This window comes from Bos indicus x Bos taurus, chromosome 3 (assembly GCF_003369695.1).
Source record: "Bos indicus x Bos taurus breed Angus x Brahman F1 hybrid chromosome 3, Bos_hybrid_MaternalHap_v2.0, whole genome shotgun sequence".
NCBI classification, from domain to species: Eukaryota; Metazoa; Chordata; class Mammalia; order Artiodactyla; family Bovidae; genus Bos; species Bos indicus x Bos taurus.
In genome coordinates this window covers 106,761,929-106,780,584 of record NC_040078.1, presented here as the reverse complement: position 1 = coordinate 106,780,584, position 18,656 = coordinate 106,761,929, and the positions used below count along the sequence as shown (strand labels likewise).

General features: G+C 40.5%; 1 protein-coding gene across 31 annotated transcripts in view; it reads left to right on the top strand.

Moving 5' to 3' along the window:
* The window catches only part of MACF1 (microtubule-actin crosslinking factor 1), a 340,530-nt gene that overhangs the window by 279,756 nt on the left and 42,118 nt on the right, over positions 1–18,656 (top strand). For 29 of the 31 annotated variants that reach the window (XM_027537746.1, XM_027537756.1, XM_027537747.1 and 26 more), the window contains 11 exons: positions 4,950–5,111; positions 5,267–5,437; positions 6,075–6,241; positions 9,855–10,014; positions 10,369–10,695; positions 11,926–12,010; positions 12,504–12,745; positions 13,416–13,622; positions 14,945–15,064; positions 15,499–15,606; positions 17,637–17,855. In XM_027537746.1, the coding sequence (XP_027393547.1) occupies positions 4,950–5,111; positions 5,267–5,437; positions 6,075–6,241; positions 9,855–10,014; positions 10,369–10,695; positions 11,926–12,010; positions 12,504–12,745; positions 13,416–13,622; positions 14,945–15,064; positions 15,499–15,606; positions 17,637–17,855 (1,968 nt within the window). The remainder of the gene's footprint in view (positions 1–4,949; positions 5,112–5,266; positions 5,438–6,074; positions 6,242–9,854; positions 10,015–10,368; positions 10,696–11,925; positions 12,011–12,503; positions 12,746–13,415; positions 13,623–14,944; positions 15,065–15,498; positions 15,607–17,636; positions 17,856–18,656) is intronic. The other 2 variants (XM_027537745.1, XM_027537751.1) reach the window with 1 other exon arrangement.

Here is an 18,656-nt window from a genome sequence, read left to right as displayed (position 1 = left end):
AGGAGAAACAAATAATAACCCAGCTGCAAAATCTGTGATTTAGAATGAATTGCTTTAGATCCTCTTCGTGTGTATGTATAATGTTCACATGTGTACATGGTTAAAATAGATAGAACCGTTCTAATCGCAATCACAAGGTTTGGTAGAAGAAAGAAAAGCCAGAACTTGTTTGCTATTTCCATAGTGGGATCCTATGTCCACTAAGAGCAATCTGTGGTTCTTTAAGCCTTCTTCTCATGTGTAGACTTCCTTAGACTTATTTCCAGTCACTGGTTCAATAAAGAAAACAACCATTTGTATAAAATAGTGGTCCTATAAAATTAAGAATTTGCCAAGGAAGTTTTTAAGCAAAAATTGGGGAGCCTCACAATTTCAACACTTGAATCCTCAGCCAATCAACAGAACTTTTATGGATTTATTTGCTTTGTCTAACACTGTTTCTCTACAAGGATTCATTCATTTACTGGATAACTACTGATTGTGTACCCAGTACTCTGTGCTGGGTACTGGAGCTTTTGCAGTAAATAGAGTTGCCATGGCCCCTGCCCTTGTGGAACTTACAGTGTAGCAGGGGAGGCAGCATGCGTGTTAAGTTGCTACAGTCCTGTCTGACTCTTTGCAACCCTCTGGACTGTAGCCCATCAGGCTCCTCTGTCCATGGGATGCTCCAGGCAAGAATACTAGAGTGGGTTGCTGTGCCCTCCTCCAAGGAATCTTCCAGACCCAGGGATCAAACCAGCATCTCCATTGCAGGCAGATTCTCTGCCGTTGAGCCACTGGGGAAGCCCAGGGGAGGCAGAAATTAAGCAAAAATGATACAAATATATGGTTATAAATAGTGGCAAATGCTTTGAATAAAAAATAAAAGTTATGATAAGAAACAATAGGGGTATTTAATTTCAGTTGTGTCAAGGAAACAGTTTTAAAACTATAACCTGAAGGATAAATAGAAGTTACTTAGTCAAAGAGCATTCTGGACAAAGGAAATGGAAACTGGAAAGAGCTTGGCATGTTAAAACTGAAAGAGAGCCAAGTGACCAGACCACAGTAAGCAGGGTTTCCAGAAGAGTGTCTTGCAGTGAACCTGGAAAGGTAGGAAGGGGTCAAATGATACAGGGGCTGAGAAAGAAAGCCTCAAGGATCTCTACCTTAAAAGCCATAGGCAAGTATTGAAAGATTTAAGTAGGGGAGTGAAATTATTTTGTTTACATTTTTTAAGGATGACTCAGCTTAAAGATAGAGAAAGCTGGTTCACGTTGACAAAAAACATTTTCAACATTATTTGGGTTTATAAATCTCAGATTTCTTTTGTTTTATATTTTGATAGTTTGTATTATAATTGACATGGAATTCAGAAAACACAGGATGGTTTGCAACTTTAAAAGATCACACTGGCTACTATGTTTAGGATGGATTGTAGGGGATCAAGGACAAAGTAGAGAGGCCTGCCCAATTACTACAATTGTCTGGGTGGCTTGGGTGGGGAGTCGGTGGATTTGAAGACAGTTGGATGGATCTGAGACACAGTTTAGGGGCAGAATCAGTAAGACCTGATAATGTCTTTCATGTTGGGGTGTAGTGAGGGGAAGTTATCAAGGATGGCTTCTAGGTTCTGATTTGCATCGTTGAGTGGATGGGTGTTGGAGGGTGGAGGAAACAAAAAGTACCCATTGAACTGAGAAGGCATTTTGAGACCAAAAAAGAAGGCAGGCAGCTCCATATAATCAATGGATCAGTTTATTATAGAGTAACTTACTCTCAGGCTTCCTGTCTCAGCAGTTAAGAATCCGCCTGCCAAAGCAGGAGATGTGGGTCGGGAAGATCCCCTCAAGAAAGAAATGACTGCCCATTCCAGTCTTCTTGCCTGGAAAATCCCATGGACAGAGTAGCCTGGTGGGCTACAGTGTGCATGGGGTCACAAAAGAGTCAGACACAATTGAGCAACCGAACAACTTACTTTCAGGGTAGCATCAGGGAGACCACTACCCAGATGCATTTGCAGCTGCGCTCTGCACCATCGTGGGGGCAACTGGGACAGTTCTGCAGTTAACCTAGAGGGTGGGGGTCGGTGCTTGGGAAAAGGACTTGTATTCCTAAGGCAAGATTTATGAATGGGTTCTGCTCTATGGGCACTAGGAGTATACATCAGCAAAGGTTTTCATTGTTTGGGGACTAACAGAGCATAGGGGCTACCTGGTCCTGATGATTATTAAACAGTGTCTATTATCTACAAAGCCCTTGACAACGGAGAAGTGATTTACTGTACACTACAGTCCTGGGTGGGGTCAGCAGAAGGACAGGAGAAACTCTTAAGGGCCCAAGATGGTGTCAGTTAGGCTCACGCCATACAGTGGGGGCAGTAGCGAATTGCTCAGGGAAGAGTAGCATTGGGGGAGAGGAAATTAGCAGGTGTACTATTCAACTTTGGAATGGTGTATGGCAATATTAAGGAAAATAGTTGGATATTTAGATTTGAAATTCACAATATATATATAATTTTTAGAGTAATAAGCATTTATTATGGTAAGGAATGCCATAGGAATGGGTAGAATTTAGGGGAGTGTAGATTGAGAAAAGGGCTCAGGACTGGCATCCTACCCTTATCTCTGCCCCTCTAAGGCTAACATTTGGAGATCTAGAAGAGAAAGAGGAAGTGCGTGAAGGATATCAAAAAAGGATCAGTCAGGATGAAAGCTGGGAGAATGTGGTATTACTGTAGATAAAAGTGTTTTAAGAAGTTCTTTGGGAAATTTTCTGTTTTATGTCCCTGTTGCATCTTACAGCCATGCAATAATTTTTACTAGTGTTCTGCTCTGGGAAACATCTGCCAGCACTGGTTAGTGAGTAACACGGCACAGTCTATGCGCCACGAAATACTAAGGAGCAGGAATTGTGTCTAAAAGCGCAAGTGTTGCGCAACAGCTTTATTTGGGAATTAAGAGAAAGCAAGTGTTTGCAGATTTATTTTCTTTAACATTCTGTTCACTTGTGTTCACTATAAATATTTAAAGAGTACTAGTATATAGAGGCATTTTCATATATTTTTAAACTTCTGGGGAAAAAAGACAAATACCCATTCCCTGTCAATCCATAGAGTGGACATGGGAACTGAAGAAATCTCAAATACGTTATGTGAAATGTTCACGAGCAAAGTAAATCCAAATTTTAAGAAAAGAATTGGCTCTATTATATGGAAGAGATTGTCAAGCTACTTAAATTATGTTTTTACTTTTCTGTATGATTTACACTGATACCAGTAGAGCTTCTTGCCAAGATGGAGGTATTCTCTGTTGCCCAGTACGTTAGACCCTTAGCCACACATGGCCTTTGACCCCTTGACCCCATGAAATGAGGCTATTGGGGTGGAGGAACTGAATTTCTAGTTAAATAGCCACACGTAACTGTCGGCTGCCGTATTGGACTACACAGGAAAAATTGCATATCGGTCACAGCATGAGACAGGACTTGATGGCTGGGTAAATGGGGGCTCTTCGGTGTGGACTGGACACCTTCGGCATTTCTGCTCCCTTCACCTTTCCAGCCCCTCCCACAGCCATGTTGCTGTTGTTTTTTCCCCTCTGCTCTGATTTTTCTTCAGTGAAAGCACGTTTAATGCAAAGTAGAATCATAGCACTTGCTTTCTCTAGGAACCATGTTATTGGAGTAACAGTCATTTTTAGCTGAACTGCTGGGTAGTGTTGCCTAACAAAATATGGTGTAATCAAATTGTAGTATAAAATGAAGCCCACTGGTAATTACCTTTATAACCTTCCTTTTTCTGTGTTCCCTGGCGCCTTTCCTCCTTGTGACTCACTTGTTCAGCCACAGACCATTCTTTCTAGAATCAGTTTCCTAATCCTAGTGTGATCTGTGGTCTCACATAGGCCAAAATTAGTCTTACCCAAACTTATAATTTTCTTTTGCATTTATTTTTGTTCTCTTGCATTCTTCAGCTTTCATTGATTCACCTGTCTCCCTGAGTTTGAAGGAACTTTATGTGGAAGAAAAATGAATGGAAATAAATCCAGACTAGTGGAATGTGGCTGATTTTATCCTCTGACAATTGAGAGAAATCTGATCTTAGGGACAAATATTTATTTCATTTTTTTCCTTAATACCATTGGAGTGGCAGAAGTACTGTTGTCTTTGTTTCCTTTTATAAATTTCTAAGTAATAATGGACCTTGACTGCATTAGAAAGAAACAGTCACATTGCTTGTTACACTTGTTTACAGTTATAAAATTCCATTGTTTCATGGTAAACATGGATGTATAGTATCATTGTTCTTAAAATATTTTATGTATATCTGAGTCTTGCTTAAAATATGTCTGAAGTTGTTAAGGACATCTCTCTATAATACTGGCCCACTTCCCTTTGTAATCAGAGGAATACTATTTCAAGATTATTGGCTGTTTGTGGTCTGTGGCCTTGGAACAGAATGGAATTAAATGGCCACAGGGGTATTAAGCTATGAGGTTGGGATTTTTCACACCATTAATGTGATTTGGTTGATTATTAGTCCTAGTCAGAGAAGAGCATTGCATGTATCATGGTTGGGTAAAGCTATTCCCCAAGGTATTTTTAATCTTAAGTACTAGTCATTCGGTATCACCCTTTCCGTTTAGAATTGATAATGCATCACACTTTCATAGTAACTTGAGGCTGATGCATCTTTATTCTCAAGAGCTTTTTGCATTAAAGAATTAACAGAAACAAACCATGAGTCATGGTTTAAATGCCCAGGTAGTGCCATAAGTCTCTGTAATTGCTTGTCCATAGGAGAATGTTTTGAAATGTGAAACCACATTCTTACTTGATACTTCTTGTACAAGTGGCTTGTTTTGTCTTGTTACCCCCTAGCCCTCCTTTGTTAAAGCATGCCTCCTCCAAGAATAACCAGTCACTGTCATGCCTATAGATTAAATCTTCTTTGGCTTACAATTATCTAGATGTTTCAGAAAGAACAGGTGGATCCTCTCCAGATGAAACTGCAACAGGTGAATGGACTTGGCCAGGGCTTGATTCAGAGCGCCGGAAAAAACTGTGATGTGCAGGGTTTGGAACATGACATGGAAGAAATCAACGCTCGGTGGAACACACTAAATAAAAAGGTGAGTGAACGGAGGGCATAGAAAAAAGATATGGAAGTTTCAGGTTTCCATGGCACCTGAATGCAAATAAAACCTTAGTCGTTCCAACCTGGAGTTACAAAAAGGGATAAGTCATTTCAGAACTCTCCCCTTTCTCCTCCGTATCTGTGAAACAGGTTGCACAAAGAATCGCACAACTGCAAGAGGCTTTGTTGCATTGTGGGAAGTTCCAAGATGCCTTGGAGCCATTGCTCAGCTGGTTGGCAGACACTGAGGAGCTCATAGCCAATCAGAAGCCTCCATCTGCTGAGTATAAAGTGGTGAAAGCCCAGATCCAAGAACAGAAGGTAAGTGAGAATGTTGGGGCAGTGAACTGTAACAGCCGAAGGGAATGACAGACAACACGATTTGCTTATAGTTTCAGGAGCACAGTTAGGAGTTTAGTAGAATCCTAACCTACCTTGTGTGATCCAGAAAAGAAAGATGGAAATTGATCTTCATCACCTTTGTAATCTCCTAGTTTACCGTGCCATATGTTGAACTGAGCAGTTTTGCTTGTTCACTTATCCTGTCTCAGTGTTTGTCACCACTTTATCTTAAGAGATTTTGAATGTTTTTAGGGTCGGCACTATTCTAAATAATGTTGCATATCATGTATAAGGTTCTCTCTGGTTCCCCGCCCCCCTTGGTTTGATTTCCACTTCCGTGCCTTTTTCTCTTGGTTCAAATTAAATTCCTTTTCAGTCACATAATGACAGTCACTGCTCCATTTAAAAACCTGAGTGTAGGAAAAGTTTATATGACTGGTAGGAATTATATCTCGTGTTTTTGCCTCAGGTTGAGGGGGAAAAAAAAAACTTCCTTGTTCAATTAAACTTAGGGCTCAGTGAGGTGAGGGTTTTGGATTTTGTATGTTTTCCTTATTTCAGATTTTAAAGTGACCCCATGTTATCACATTTCATTCTCTTTAAACATGTACATCAGTTGCTCCAGAGGCTACTAGATGATCGAAAGGCCACAGTAGACATGCTTCAAGCAGAAGGAGGCAGAATAGCACAGTCAGCTGAGCTGGCTGATAGAGAGAAGATCACTGGACAGTTGGAGAGTCTTGAAAGTAGATGGACTGGACTACTCAGCAAGGCAACAGCCAGGTAAAGCCAAGGGGCTTTTGAGAAAGAAGTCAGAGATGGTTTTTGACTTGTGTCACTGAGATGCTGTAAAAGCCCCTGGATGATGCTCATGGAGCTCTGGAGGTGTTTAACGGCTTTTATCTTGAAGAGGGATAAGTTTTAAGAGATGATCCTCATAACCAGAGTGACTCTCAGGAAATGAGCCTCAGCTCTTCTGTAAGTTTCTGAGAGCTGGGAGACTCATTGCTCTGTGGTGGTTTTCAGTTGCAATATAATCATGCTTCCAAATGACAGACGTGGATTTCTACAATCCAGCCAAGTAATTTTCTGAGTTTTGGAAACAGATTTCTTTTTTTTCCCATTAATATTTATAAATAATGTTTTTGATACTTGGAATTGAAATGTATCATGTTTCTTTTCTGTTAACTTATCCCAGTATTAGATGTTCCTACATCTAGGAGCTAGCCTGTGGTTCTATTAAATGAGCATTCAAGAGTTGCATGGACTGTCTTCACCAAAAGCTACAGGCGGGCAGTGTACTTCTCTCCTCCACAGAGATGCGTTCTCTCTCTTTCCATAGCTATCAGTTAGTCCAGTGTCACTCGAGCTTAATAAGTCACACTGGGTCTTTACTTTCAGCTGATACTGTTCCCAGTTTTAAAAGTAAATGGTAATGAATCAGAAATGAGTATGAGAGTCATAGAGTTGATCACTTATTATTTAGATAGCTATGGGTAGTCTTCACGTAACCCCCTCTTCAGTCTCTTTACCTGTTCATGGCTTGCTTGTTTCTCATCTGAGCTACAAAGTTTTTACTTGCCCGTGTTAGTAGGAGAAACGAAAGAATTCAACTTACTTTCATTTCCAAATTGCACTGCTTTTTTTCTTCTCTCTTTGCATCCATTTCCAGTAATAGTACCATTGACCTTCCAACTACCTGGGTTTAAAACCTCAGCCTCATTTTCTTTTTACCATTTTTTTCCCTCCCCTGCTTTGTGTCCCATATCTTTCAGTATACTAAATTTTATCTACTTTATGTCTACAGTATCTTTCCTCTCCATCCATTTCTCTGATTCCAACTCACTTGCCTCAGTTCATGACTTATGAACTCTCACTTGGGCTTGTTCCCATGAGGTAGCTCACCTGAGGGCAGCCTCCTAACTAGCTAACCTTAACCACTCTACTGCTGTTTCCCCTCAGGCCTTCCCTCTGCACAGTCAGAGACATCTAATGACTGCCTGTTGCCTATAAAATAGTCTCATTAACCACCATTCAGAGGTGGCCCTAACCCACCTTTCTTCAGTTCAGTCACTCAGTTGTGTCCAACTCTTTGTGACCCCATGAACCACAGTACGCCAGGCCTCCCTGTCCATCACCAACTCCCGGAGTCCACCCAGACCCGTGTCCATCGAGTCGGTGATGCCATCCAGCCATCTCATCCTCTGTCGTCCCCTTCTCCTGTCCCCAATCCTTCCCAGCATCAGGGTCTTTTCCAGTGAGTCAACTCTTCACATGAGGTGGCCAAAGTACTGGAGTTTCAGCTTCAACATCAGACCTTCCGATGAACACCCCCGACTGGTCTCCTTTAGGATGGACTGGTTGGATTTCCTTGCAGTCCAAGGGACTCTCAAGAGTCTTCTTAGTTTCTGCTCTTCTTCTCATTCTTTATGGTCAAAGTAAACCATATTCGGTTCTTCAGTGTCTTCTGTCAGTTTCCTAATTCTGTCTTTGCTGATGGTGTTCCATCTTCTATGAAAGACTTTTGTTCATCTCCCCTGCTTTTATGAAGCTTTTCTTTATTCCCAAGCATAGACTAGTTTCATCTTCCTCTTAACTACCCTAACTCTTTATGTGTACCTTGTGTTATGGTCATTATTTTATGTGCCTACCTCCCAGGTCCTTAAGCTCACTAAAGTCATGATTGTTCCTAATGTATCTATTTATGAATCTTTTCTTCTATCCTACTTGCTTCCATGCTCCGAACACAGTTTCTGGACCAGTGTTTTAAAGAGAAATCCCAAGAGCAGCATCATTTGTTAAGGCATCCTGAAGAATTCTGTGTAGGTTCTTTAATATTGTATTTTTGATGCCTTCAAATGATTTTAGCTCTTCTCTTTTCTGCCCCAAATCTTGTTAACAGTGATTTCTTCAGATTTTCAGACCCTTGAATCATAGATGAATCAGAAAGATCTAGAAGTCTAGGACAGTTCTTTAAGAATTAAATTTTTAAAATTTAAAATTTGGAAAAAATAGACACATGTATATATATATAACTGAATCACTTTGCTGTAAACCTGAAACACTAATGAAACTAACATTAATTTTATTAATCAGCTGTACTCCAATATAAAATATAAGAATGTTTTTTAAAGTTTAAAGCAAAAAGTAAAATCTTTAAGCAGGTCATTAACCAATGAAAATAAACCACCAAGCAATTTATTTAAGATTATATTTTATGTTTTAGTTGTACTGATTGAAGATGTAGTTTGAAGGTTGACATAAACTAAGAAAGGAAACTCTGTACTTTATATTGACATTTAAAAATAGCATCTAGAAATACATTTTTCTTTATACTCAAACATTACATTTCCAGATAATTCAAATGGCAGGTCTTTATATTAAATCATTTATTATTCATATACGTTTGTCCAGAGTACCCAGCATAAGACCTGGCACAAAGCAGATGTTTAGTAAAGTTTTACTGAAATAAAAGTACTTCCCATCACCCAGGCCCTTTTCAAATAACACAGCACGTAGTCTGATCTTAATGGCCAAAGTCATCGCGTGGCCTTTGATTATTACTCTGTGTGCTAATATAGTTCTGTGGTTGTTTTTGTGTCTTTTGTTTATTAGGCTGCCTTCAGCATTCAGGCTTCCCCTCTCCTTTGCAATTGGCTGATTTTAATCTATAGGGTATTTGAAATCCACACTTAGTATGGATGTTATGTTAAATAAGATTTAAGATTCTAGATTCAAGATTCCAATTATAAAGTACATAGTTCTTTTGGCTGCCATTTGCCTTAGCAAATTCAGCTAGTTTGAGGTTATTTTTTTGCCTTAAATCAGAATTCAAAGTTATGGTCTGAGGCTTGAAATTACTAGAAGCCTGACTGATTCAGGGGCGATAGGAAGGAAGTTCTTGTTCATAGCTTGGTCTACTTGTGCTCTTCAAATGCTGTCTTTTCTGTTCATCATAAGTGAAGGTAGCAGTGACAGGGAAAAGAGAAATGAAGACTGATCGATTTTCTACTCCTTTAAACATTATTTTGGTCACATGTACAGAGGATGGACATGCTACATCCTACAGGAGAAAGAGTAGAAGGTCTGATTCTAATTCTCACTGTACCATTGCTACCCTGTGGGCAATCTGGACAGATCTTTCTTTAAGCCTTCAGGCTTGGTTTTCTCTTTTTATAATAGTGGCATAATGTTTGCCTACCTTACAAGGTCATGACAGAACCTAAATACTGTACTGCAAGCTTCTAAAACAGCAAAGTGCTGTTTTTTGTGTGTTCTGTTTGCTATTGATATTTCAAATGTGCCTGGTTAAGATTGGTCTTTTACTGAATATAGTACTGTTAACAGTTTTAATGTGACTTTTTGCCTGAGCAGCTTGTTCTATATATTCGTGTAGGCAGAAACAGCTGGAAGATATCCTGGTTCTGGCCAAACAATTCCATGAGACAGCTGAGCCTATTTCTGACTTCTTATCTGTCACAGAGAAAAAGCTCGCCAACTCAGAACCTGTTGGCACCCAGACTGCTAAAATACAGCAGCAGATCATTCGGCACAAGGTATGAAGTAGTTGTGGTAAATGAAAACACAAAACTGGAATCAGAAATCCTAGAAAACTTCCTGCAGCATTCTAAAAGATGTATTTTTGCCTTTTTTAAAAAATAAGTTTCACTTAAAATATGGTCCACTTATTAATTGGACTAGTCACATTCTTCAAGTAAAAATAGAATTGGACGTATAGGCTACCCTCAGAAAAAACAGCTTTTTGTTCTGTTTTTATGTTATTTTTACCCTTCCGTAGGTAAACTTATATATTATTGTTTAATTTATTATATCATTTGTGATTCATTGTCTCATGTTTACTTTTCATTTATTTTGTTTCTGTTATTCATTTTTTCCATCTGGATTTCCAGGCTCTGGAGGAGGAAATAGAAAGCCATGCAGCAGATGTGCACCAGGCAGTCACAGTTGGGCAGTCCCTCTCCTCCCTGACAAGTCCCGCAGAGCAGGGTGTGCTGTCAGAAAGGCTAGACTCGTTGCAGGCCCGATTCAGTGAGATTCAAGACCGGTGCGGCCGGAAAGCAGCCCTGCTTGAACAAGCACTGTCTAATGCTAGGCTTTTCGGGGAGGATGAGGTGGAGGTGCTCAACTGGCTGGCTGAGGTTGAGGACAAGCTCAGTTCAGTGTTCGTAAAGGATTACAGACAGGATGTCCTGGAGAAGCAGCATGCTGACCACCTGGTATTCATGCTTTCCATTCTTATTGGTTATGTTACTAAGTTATTTTGTCATTTTAATTCATGTTTGTCTTCATTTCTTTCTCTCTCTCCCCCCCCTTTTTTTGTTTTCAATTCCAAACATTTCAAATTTATTTTATGCACAAGTACTTAGTTACAGACTTGTTGCTAAGGACTAATCTATTTTTTGATAAGTCCATGGAAATACTTATACTTAACAAACTGAATCATTAATTCTAGAAGGTGATCCAGAGTGTAATCAGGGGCCATCTCAGTTCCAACTCATGTTTTACATCACTCAGGAATGTATCATTCAGCTCCACTTGAGCAGTTATGCGGAGGAGTATGTACTTTAACGAAGTGTCAGTCACTCAGTCATGTCCAACCCTCTGCAACCCCATGGACTGTAGCCTGCCAGACTCCTCTTGTCGATAGAATTCTCTAGGCAAGAATACTAGAGTGGGTTGCCATTTCCTCCTCCAAGGGATCTTCGTGACCCAGGGATCAAACCCAGGTCTCCTGCATTGCAGGCAGATTCTTTACCATCTGAGCCACCAGGGATGCCCAAAACTTTAAGAAAACCAGATTACTTAACAGTACTCAACATTTGATCATATAGTGGTAACTTTTTAAATGTTTCTAGAATTTATATGCTCGAAGTGCAGGAATTCTGGGTCATCTTAGTAGAAAGAACAATTTGCCCTTTTTGTTTTGTTTTTATGGAATTTCTTTGGAAATGGTAAAATCAGCAAAGCGATTTTTTTTGTTTTGTTTGTTAGTAATGATCTTAGATTCTTCTACTTCATTGACTTCAGAAGTCAGTGCTCTTCAGATATTGAGAGTTTTTAACTAGGATTCTGATTTAAGTTGGCCTGTTCTTGCTGATTATCTTTTCTTGAACTCTATGCCTTATCCTTTGTTTTGGACATGGTAGACATTTTGGCTGAATTCTGCTTCTACCTTTCTTGGGTTCAGGTTTGGTACCAATAGGTTAGTAAAGTGGATTAAGTCCTAAATCTCTTCTCATCAAAGGAAGGCTTGCTTGCCTATAAGTATCTGATTTCATTGCTTTGAGTAATTAAAGGGGTAACCAAAGAGAAAACGAAGGAATCGAATATCTCGTGTTTAAACTGATATTCATCTCCTTACTTTAAATTTGGTCTCTTAAGGGGCTCACATTTCTTCCACTTTGTTGTGTCATAGTTTTAGGATTAATGGTGTTCTTTCCTTTCAGGCTTTAAATGAAGAAATTGTTAATAGAAAGAAGAATGTAGATCAAGCTATTAAAAACGGTCAGGCTCTTCTGAAACAAACCACAGGTACTTTGAAAAGTGCATGTCTTAGCGCCTGGTCATACAGACCTTAATCAGCACTCTGCACCGGCCACTTCTCTTTGTAGATGGGAGGGGCTTAATACTCACTGATTATATTACCGTGTGCTTCCTGGCGACTGGGGCTTGGGTTTCTATTTCCTGCTAAATCTTTCATTGAAATGCTGTATTATCTTAGATCTGGTTATAGATGAAAACTCTCCCTGCCCTCCAATATGTTGAATACCAGCATTTACTGAAAGATGCTGAAAGTGTCTAGAAAAACCTGCAGTCAAACTCAGATCCTAATAATCTCAGAAGTCATTTCTTTTATTGATTGAAGGTTTCTTTCCCACTTCCCTTGGTGTGGGACGCTAGGTGAAATCCCTGCCATAGGGAGAGAGTATCCATAAAAGTTAAGCTCTGACTTGAATAAAGAGAAGTTAAAAGGGCTCCCTTGTAGCCTATTAGACATGAATAAACTGTGTGCTGTCTCCCACAGGTGAAGAGGTATTGCTCATTCAAGAGAAGCTGGATGGCATAAAGACTCGCTATGCAGACATCACAGTCACTAGCTCCAAGGCTCTCAGAACCTTAGAGCAAGCCCGGCAGCTGGCCACCAAGTTCCAGTCCACATATGAGGAACTGACCGGGTGGCTGAGGGAGGTAGAGGAGGAGCTGGCAGCCAGCGGAGGACAGTCCCCCACAGGGGAACAAATACCCCAGTTTCAGCAGAGACAGAAGGTGAGCTGACATCCCACACTGTAAAGGGAAAGAATTTTTCTCTTAGAATCCTGAAGTTCAAATTCTTGAGTTTTACACCATCTATCTTTACCTGAAATCTAAACCAAAAATTTCTGTCTGCTTTGTTTTCTGTTTATTCGTGGAAAATAAGTTAGGACAGGCCTATATAAGAGCATTTATCATGGTCTGAAGAAGAAAAAGATTGGATCTGAACACCCTAGGAAGCTTGCTTCATATGGAACATTTTAGAACTTACTGTCATAGTTCACTCTCTAAAAGAGTACCTCATAGTCACCTCTAATTCTCCTGCAGGACCTTGTGCAGTTCTAGATGCACAGAAATACAGTGCATTTGTTGAGGTAAATGAATGCCTATGATTAAAGCATTATTTATCATTTCTATTGAAGTAAGGAGAAAAAATACAAGAAATACCATTCATGTTACCCAGAGACAGTCTGGCCTAAAAAGTCTTGCTGACAGTTCTAAGCAGCTGAGCCTAAAGTCAGGCTGTGGAGTGACTGAAAAATCTGAGACAAGAAAAAAAATAAGTGAAGGAAGGAGGTCAGAGCCCTGCTGGGATGTGTGGTAGAGAGAGCATTTTCCACCCAGCACAGCTGCTAATGTGCTTAATTTAGCAAGAGATGGCCTGAAAACTTTTTTCCCTCTTTAGGAACTAAAGAAGGAGGTCATGGAGCACAGGCTGGTGTTGGACACAGTGAATGAGGTGAGCCGTGCTCTCTTAGAGCTGGTGCCCTGGAGAGCCAGAGAAGGGCTGGATAAACTCGTGTCCGACGCCAACGAACAGTACAAGCTGGTCAGTGACACTGTTGGACAAAGGGTGGATGAAATTGATGCTGCTATTCAGAGATCACAACAGGTAATCTTTATAAACACCCCTGCATTAATATTTTAGGCAGCAGGGATACATATATGGGAAGTACAAAACTATGACCCACATACATACAGTTTCAGGAATAGGAATAAATGAGATCAAGCTAAATCTGATGCAGCAAATTATCTCAGTGGTAGGAAGTTATGTGAGGGTGGATCTAGGTTTGACTGAAGATACGTGACCCCTTTGAGGAGAAAAGAACTTGGAAAAGAGAGTGTGGGGGCCCTTTCCTTGCTGATGCCCTGCTTAGAGGCAGATAGTGATGAGGGTAGATAATATCTAGATCGAAAAGGTCTAAATGCATCAGTCTTAGTTTGACATAATCAACTGTTTCAGCATTAGATGGAAGAGGGGACAGAACCCAGAACTATAATTACTATCAAATATGCTAACCAAAATAGCAGAGCCATCCAAAATAGAACCCTCTCCGTAAACACAGGTGTCATGTTTCCCTCAATCATTTGTCCTTCCTGCTTTCTGGGAAAAGTTGTTTTTCTTTGTAGGTGGATATGCACCTATTAATGTGCCATGGTACAAAATATAACATGACCCCTTGGGTTCATGGTGATAAGTAGATGCTTTCTGAACCCCACAGAAGTTTGTTTTGATTCCAAATCTTGGCCAGATATTTCAGTATGAGATTTATCACACTTGGGAACTTCTCTTTAAGTATTAGTATAATTGGGCAACATTGATAAGGAAGACAAAAGGTTGAGGGGCCCTTATTAAACAGTGGCCGCACAGAACATGTTCCCTTGTTGTTGATGTCATTGCGTATGACACGTCATTGCTTATTGCGTTCCATTTAAAGGTTTGCTGTTCTTCTGGGGTCTTACACTTCTTCACTAAGCGAGTACGTCCAAGTTAACTCAGCTCAGCCTCTGCTGCCATGTGAAGTTTGTATTTAAACATACTACTACTGCTGTTTCGTGTGTGGACAGGAAAAAAGATTGGCAGAAAGAGAGCACAGTCTCATAAAAGTACTCTCATTAGAAAGTGTATTTCTTTTGAAGAGTCTTAGTTTCCATTGTTATTTCTAGCTATGGAACCATTGACTGGGTTCTGTAATGTCTTTCCAAAGACGTTGGAATAGGATCGACTCATGTTTGTTGAAATATAATCAATGCTAAATTGTCTGCATCTTGGATTTGTGACTTTTATGAAGTTCTCACCAATTTGGGCTTTACTTTGTGAGATGTAAACCGCATTACTGAAAAATCTAGGCCTTTCTGTGTTGAATAAGTTAGAATTCTTAGAAGGAAGACACTGGCTGTAATGTATCCATTTTTCTTCAATATGTCTGTCAGTATGAGCAAGCTGCTGATGCAGAGCTAGCTTGGGTTGCTGAAACAAAACGGAAACTGATGGCCCTAGGTCCAATTCGCCTGGAACAGGACCAGACCACAGCTCAGCTGCAGGTTCAGAAGGTAAGTCACTGGCACAGTCACTTTGTTCTGAGCGAGAAGAATCCTCAATCACTTAAAGTGACTGGCACAGAGTTTCTGGCTATTCCAAGTCAAGTAGAATGATTTAGAGTCATGATGGTGGATAGAGACTTAATTTTATAAATATTTGGTTAGGATGAAGAAGGGATTTTTCGCTTTGTGAAAAGGGAGAAATAGGTCTGTTAATCCAGGAAAGAATAGTTAGCAATTTTCTATGTGGGTTTTCAGGGCGGAAGATATTTTTGTAAGCTACTGAAAAATAAGCATTGGTGGATAGACAAAGTGTCAAACTTCTTAAGAACAATTTTTAATGTGACTTTATTAAAGCAACGGATTTTCCATAAGAGTATGTCTGACTTTTCACTAACTCAGGCTCAGGGTCCTTGTGTTACTTAACAATGGTTTACTTTTCAAAGGCTTTCTCCATTGACATCATTCGACACAAAGATTCCATGGATGAACTCTTCAGTCATCGTGGTGAAATCTTTGGCACATGTGGGGAGGAGCAAAAAGCCGTACTGCAGGTAAACTACATGTATTTATTCACCATATTATCTTGCTCATGGTGATTTGGAAGTACAATTGTGAAATGATAGTTTAAGAAGGGTTTTTTTTTTCCTCTCTATTACTGATGCTATGCTATGCTATGCTAAGTCACTTCAGTCGTGTCTGACTCTGTGTGACCCCATAGACGGCAGCCCACCAGGCTCCCCCGTCCCTGGGATTCTCCAGGCAAGAATACTGGAGTGGGTTGCCATTTCCTTCTCCAATGCATGAAAGAAAAAAGTGAAAGTGAAGTCGCTCAGTCGTGTCCGACTGTAGTGATATTTAAGTCCAAGATGATGTCCTAGGGAATTCAGACTCCTCACCCTATGTTCACAAATGTCTAAATAGCCGTACTGTATGTATGATGTGAAATGCATTGCAAATCCATGTTCTTAATAACAGAGGAATTGCTCCTTGTCCTCAGTCTGTAAGGAGTTATGTTTCCAGGTAGATAGATTTTTCAGAACCAGATCCAGATATTAATTCCTGCTTTCAATTCAGTTCAGTTCAGTCTCTCAGTCATGTCCAACTCTTTGCAACCCCATGAATCACAGCACACCAGGCCTCCCTGTCCATCACCATCTCCCAGAGTTCACTCAAACTCATGTCCGTCAAGTTGGTGATGCCATCTGGCCATCTCATCCTCTCTCATCCCCTTCTCCTCCTGCCCCCAATCCCTCCCAGCATCAGAGTCTTTTCCAATGAGTCAGCTCTTCACATGAGGTAGCCAAAATACTGGAGTTTTAGCTTCAGCATCAGTCCTTCCAATGAACACCCAGGACTGATCTCCTTTAGGATGGAGTAGTTGGATCTCCTTGCAGTCCAAGGGACTCTCAAGAGTCTTCTCCAACACCACAGTTCAAAAGCATCAATTCTTCGGCGCTCAGCTTTGTTCACAGTCCAACTCTCACATCATACATGACCATTGGAAAAACCATAGCCTTGACTAGACGGACCTTGCTGCTGCTGCTGCTAAGTCGCTTCAGTCATGTCTGACCCTGTGTGACCCCAGAGATGGCAGCCCACCAGGCTCCCCCGTCCCTGGGATTCTCCAGGCAAGAACACTGGAGTGGGTTGCCATTTCCTTCTCCAATGCATGAAAGTGAAAACTCAAAGTGAAGCTGCTCAGGCCTGTACCCGACTCCTAGCGACCCCATGGACAGCAGCCTACCAGGTTCCTCCGTCCATGGGATTTTCCAGGCAAGAGTACTGGAGTGGGGTGCCATTGCCTTAGATCCTTCTTAAAAAAATCGTTACCCATTTGTAAAAGAATTGGCCAACAGAGTCCATTTGTACACCAGTTTTGTTTTGCTTATAAATTGAAAGTCGCTGAGTCACGTCCGACTCTTTGTGACCCCGTGGACGAAACAGTCCATGGAATTCTCCAGGCCAGAATACCAGAGTGGGTAGCATTTCCACTCTCCAGGGATCGAACCCAGGTCTCCCACATTACAGGTGGATTCTTTACCAGCTGAGTCACAAAGGAAGCCTTTTTTGTAAAGGGCATGGGTAACTACTATTTCCTCAGAAATCTTCATAAATTGACCTGCTCATCCTAAACGTGTAAAGTATAAATAGCGGGTTTGTAGACACTCTTATCAGAGAAGAAAAGACAGATGAAAGTTGATGAGCGAATCCCCACCGTAGCCCCTGATACAGTCAAACCGACCTATTGCAATAATGCTGGATCTAAAGTTGTGACAGGTACTTACTGACGGGCTGTTTTTGCTGTGTTGTGCTTGTGCTATTTTACTGTTGGCAAAGCTACTTTCATGTTTTAAAAATTATAGAAATAATGCATATGTGTGATAGGAAAATTCAAAAATTCAGTTAAGTATAAAGAATATAAAAATCACTTGTAATCTTACTGGATTAATTGATTTTTTTTTTTTTTTTGCATTGTAGTGTATATTCCTTTATACTTTTTAGTGTATATCTACTTACATTTTTTATTTAAAGAAGGATTCATCATGGTAGTAACATTTACACTTCTTTTTGTTGTCCATAGGAAAAGACAGAGTCTCTGATACAGCAATACGAAGCCATTAGTCTGCTCAATTCAGAGCGTTACGCACGCCTGGAGCGGGCACAGGTCTTGGTGAACCAGTTTTGGGAAACTTATGAGGAACTCAGCCCCTGGATTGAGGAGACTCGGGCTCTCATAGCACAGTTGCCTCCTCCAGCTATTGATCATGAGCAGCTCAGGCAGCAGCAAGAGGAGATGAGGGTAAGGAGCATGCCGAGTTTTATTTAATTGCACAACTGGAGATGGTCTGCACAGTTTGAGAAACAGCCTGTTTATGAGTACCTAACAAGTGTAAGTCTGTTTTGAAGTTAATTCTTAACCCATTAGAATTTCTTTGCATAGTAAAAATACATATCTGAAATATTTCCTTTGTTCTTTAATGTGAATCAGTTAAAGAATGAGATTATGGAGATGTCAGGAATGTGAGTATTACAGAAGTAAACAAAGCACCACATGAAAATCAAGGAAACTTAAAATCTTTCCAGCATCAACAGAGTGTTCTCAGACTTGGGTGTGGTTGGGTGGCCTTTTTCCTTGTGGTTAGGCCCCAGCTGGAGTGAGAGCCCCAACTCAGGAATGTCAGAAAGCAATTTGCTGCAGAGACTTAAGATGAAAGGAAAATTTGTAGACACTTCAGCTGATGGTATTACCATCAAAGATGGTTTTTTAATGTTTATTTTATTTGTATATGGCTTGTGCTTACTCCTATCTCTGTATTCCTATAACAGGGAGATTGAACTGGAAGTAGCCAGCCGTAGAGTCAAGGAGCAGTTGGATTCCCAGAAATATTATTTGTAGTTTGTCCTGTTTAGTGTCTCCCAGTCCGCACAGGGAGACGGACATTAAATCTTTGAGACTGCAGTGAAATACAGAGAAGTACTTATAAGTGCAGAAGGCAGTGAGATACTTTTGTTTTGAGGGCAAGAGTGAGGGAGGCTGTCTCTGGGAAGCTTCTTGGGTGGCGGAATATCTGAACTGGCTTTTAAAAATCAAGGGTATTAG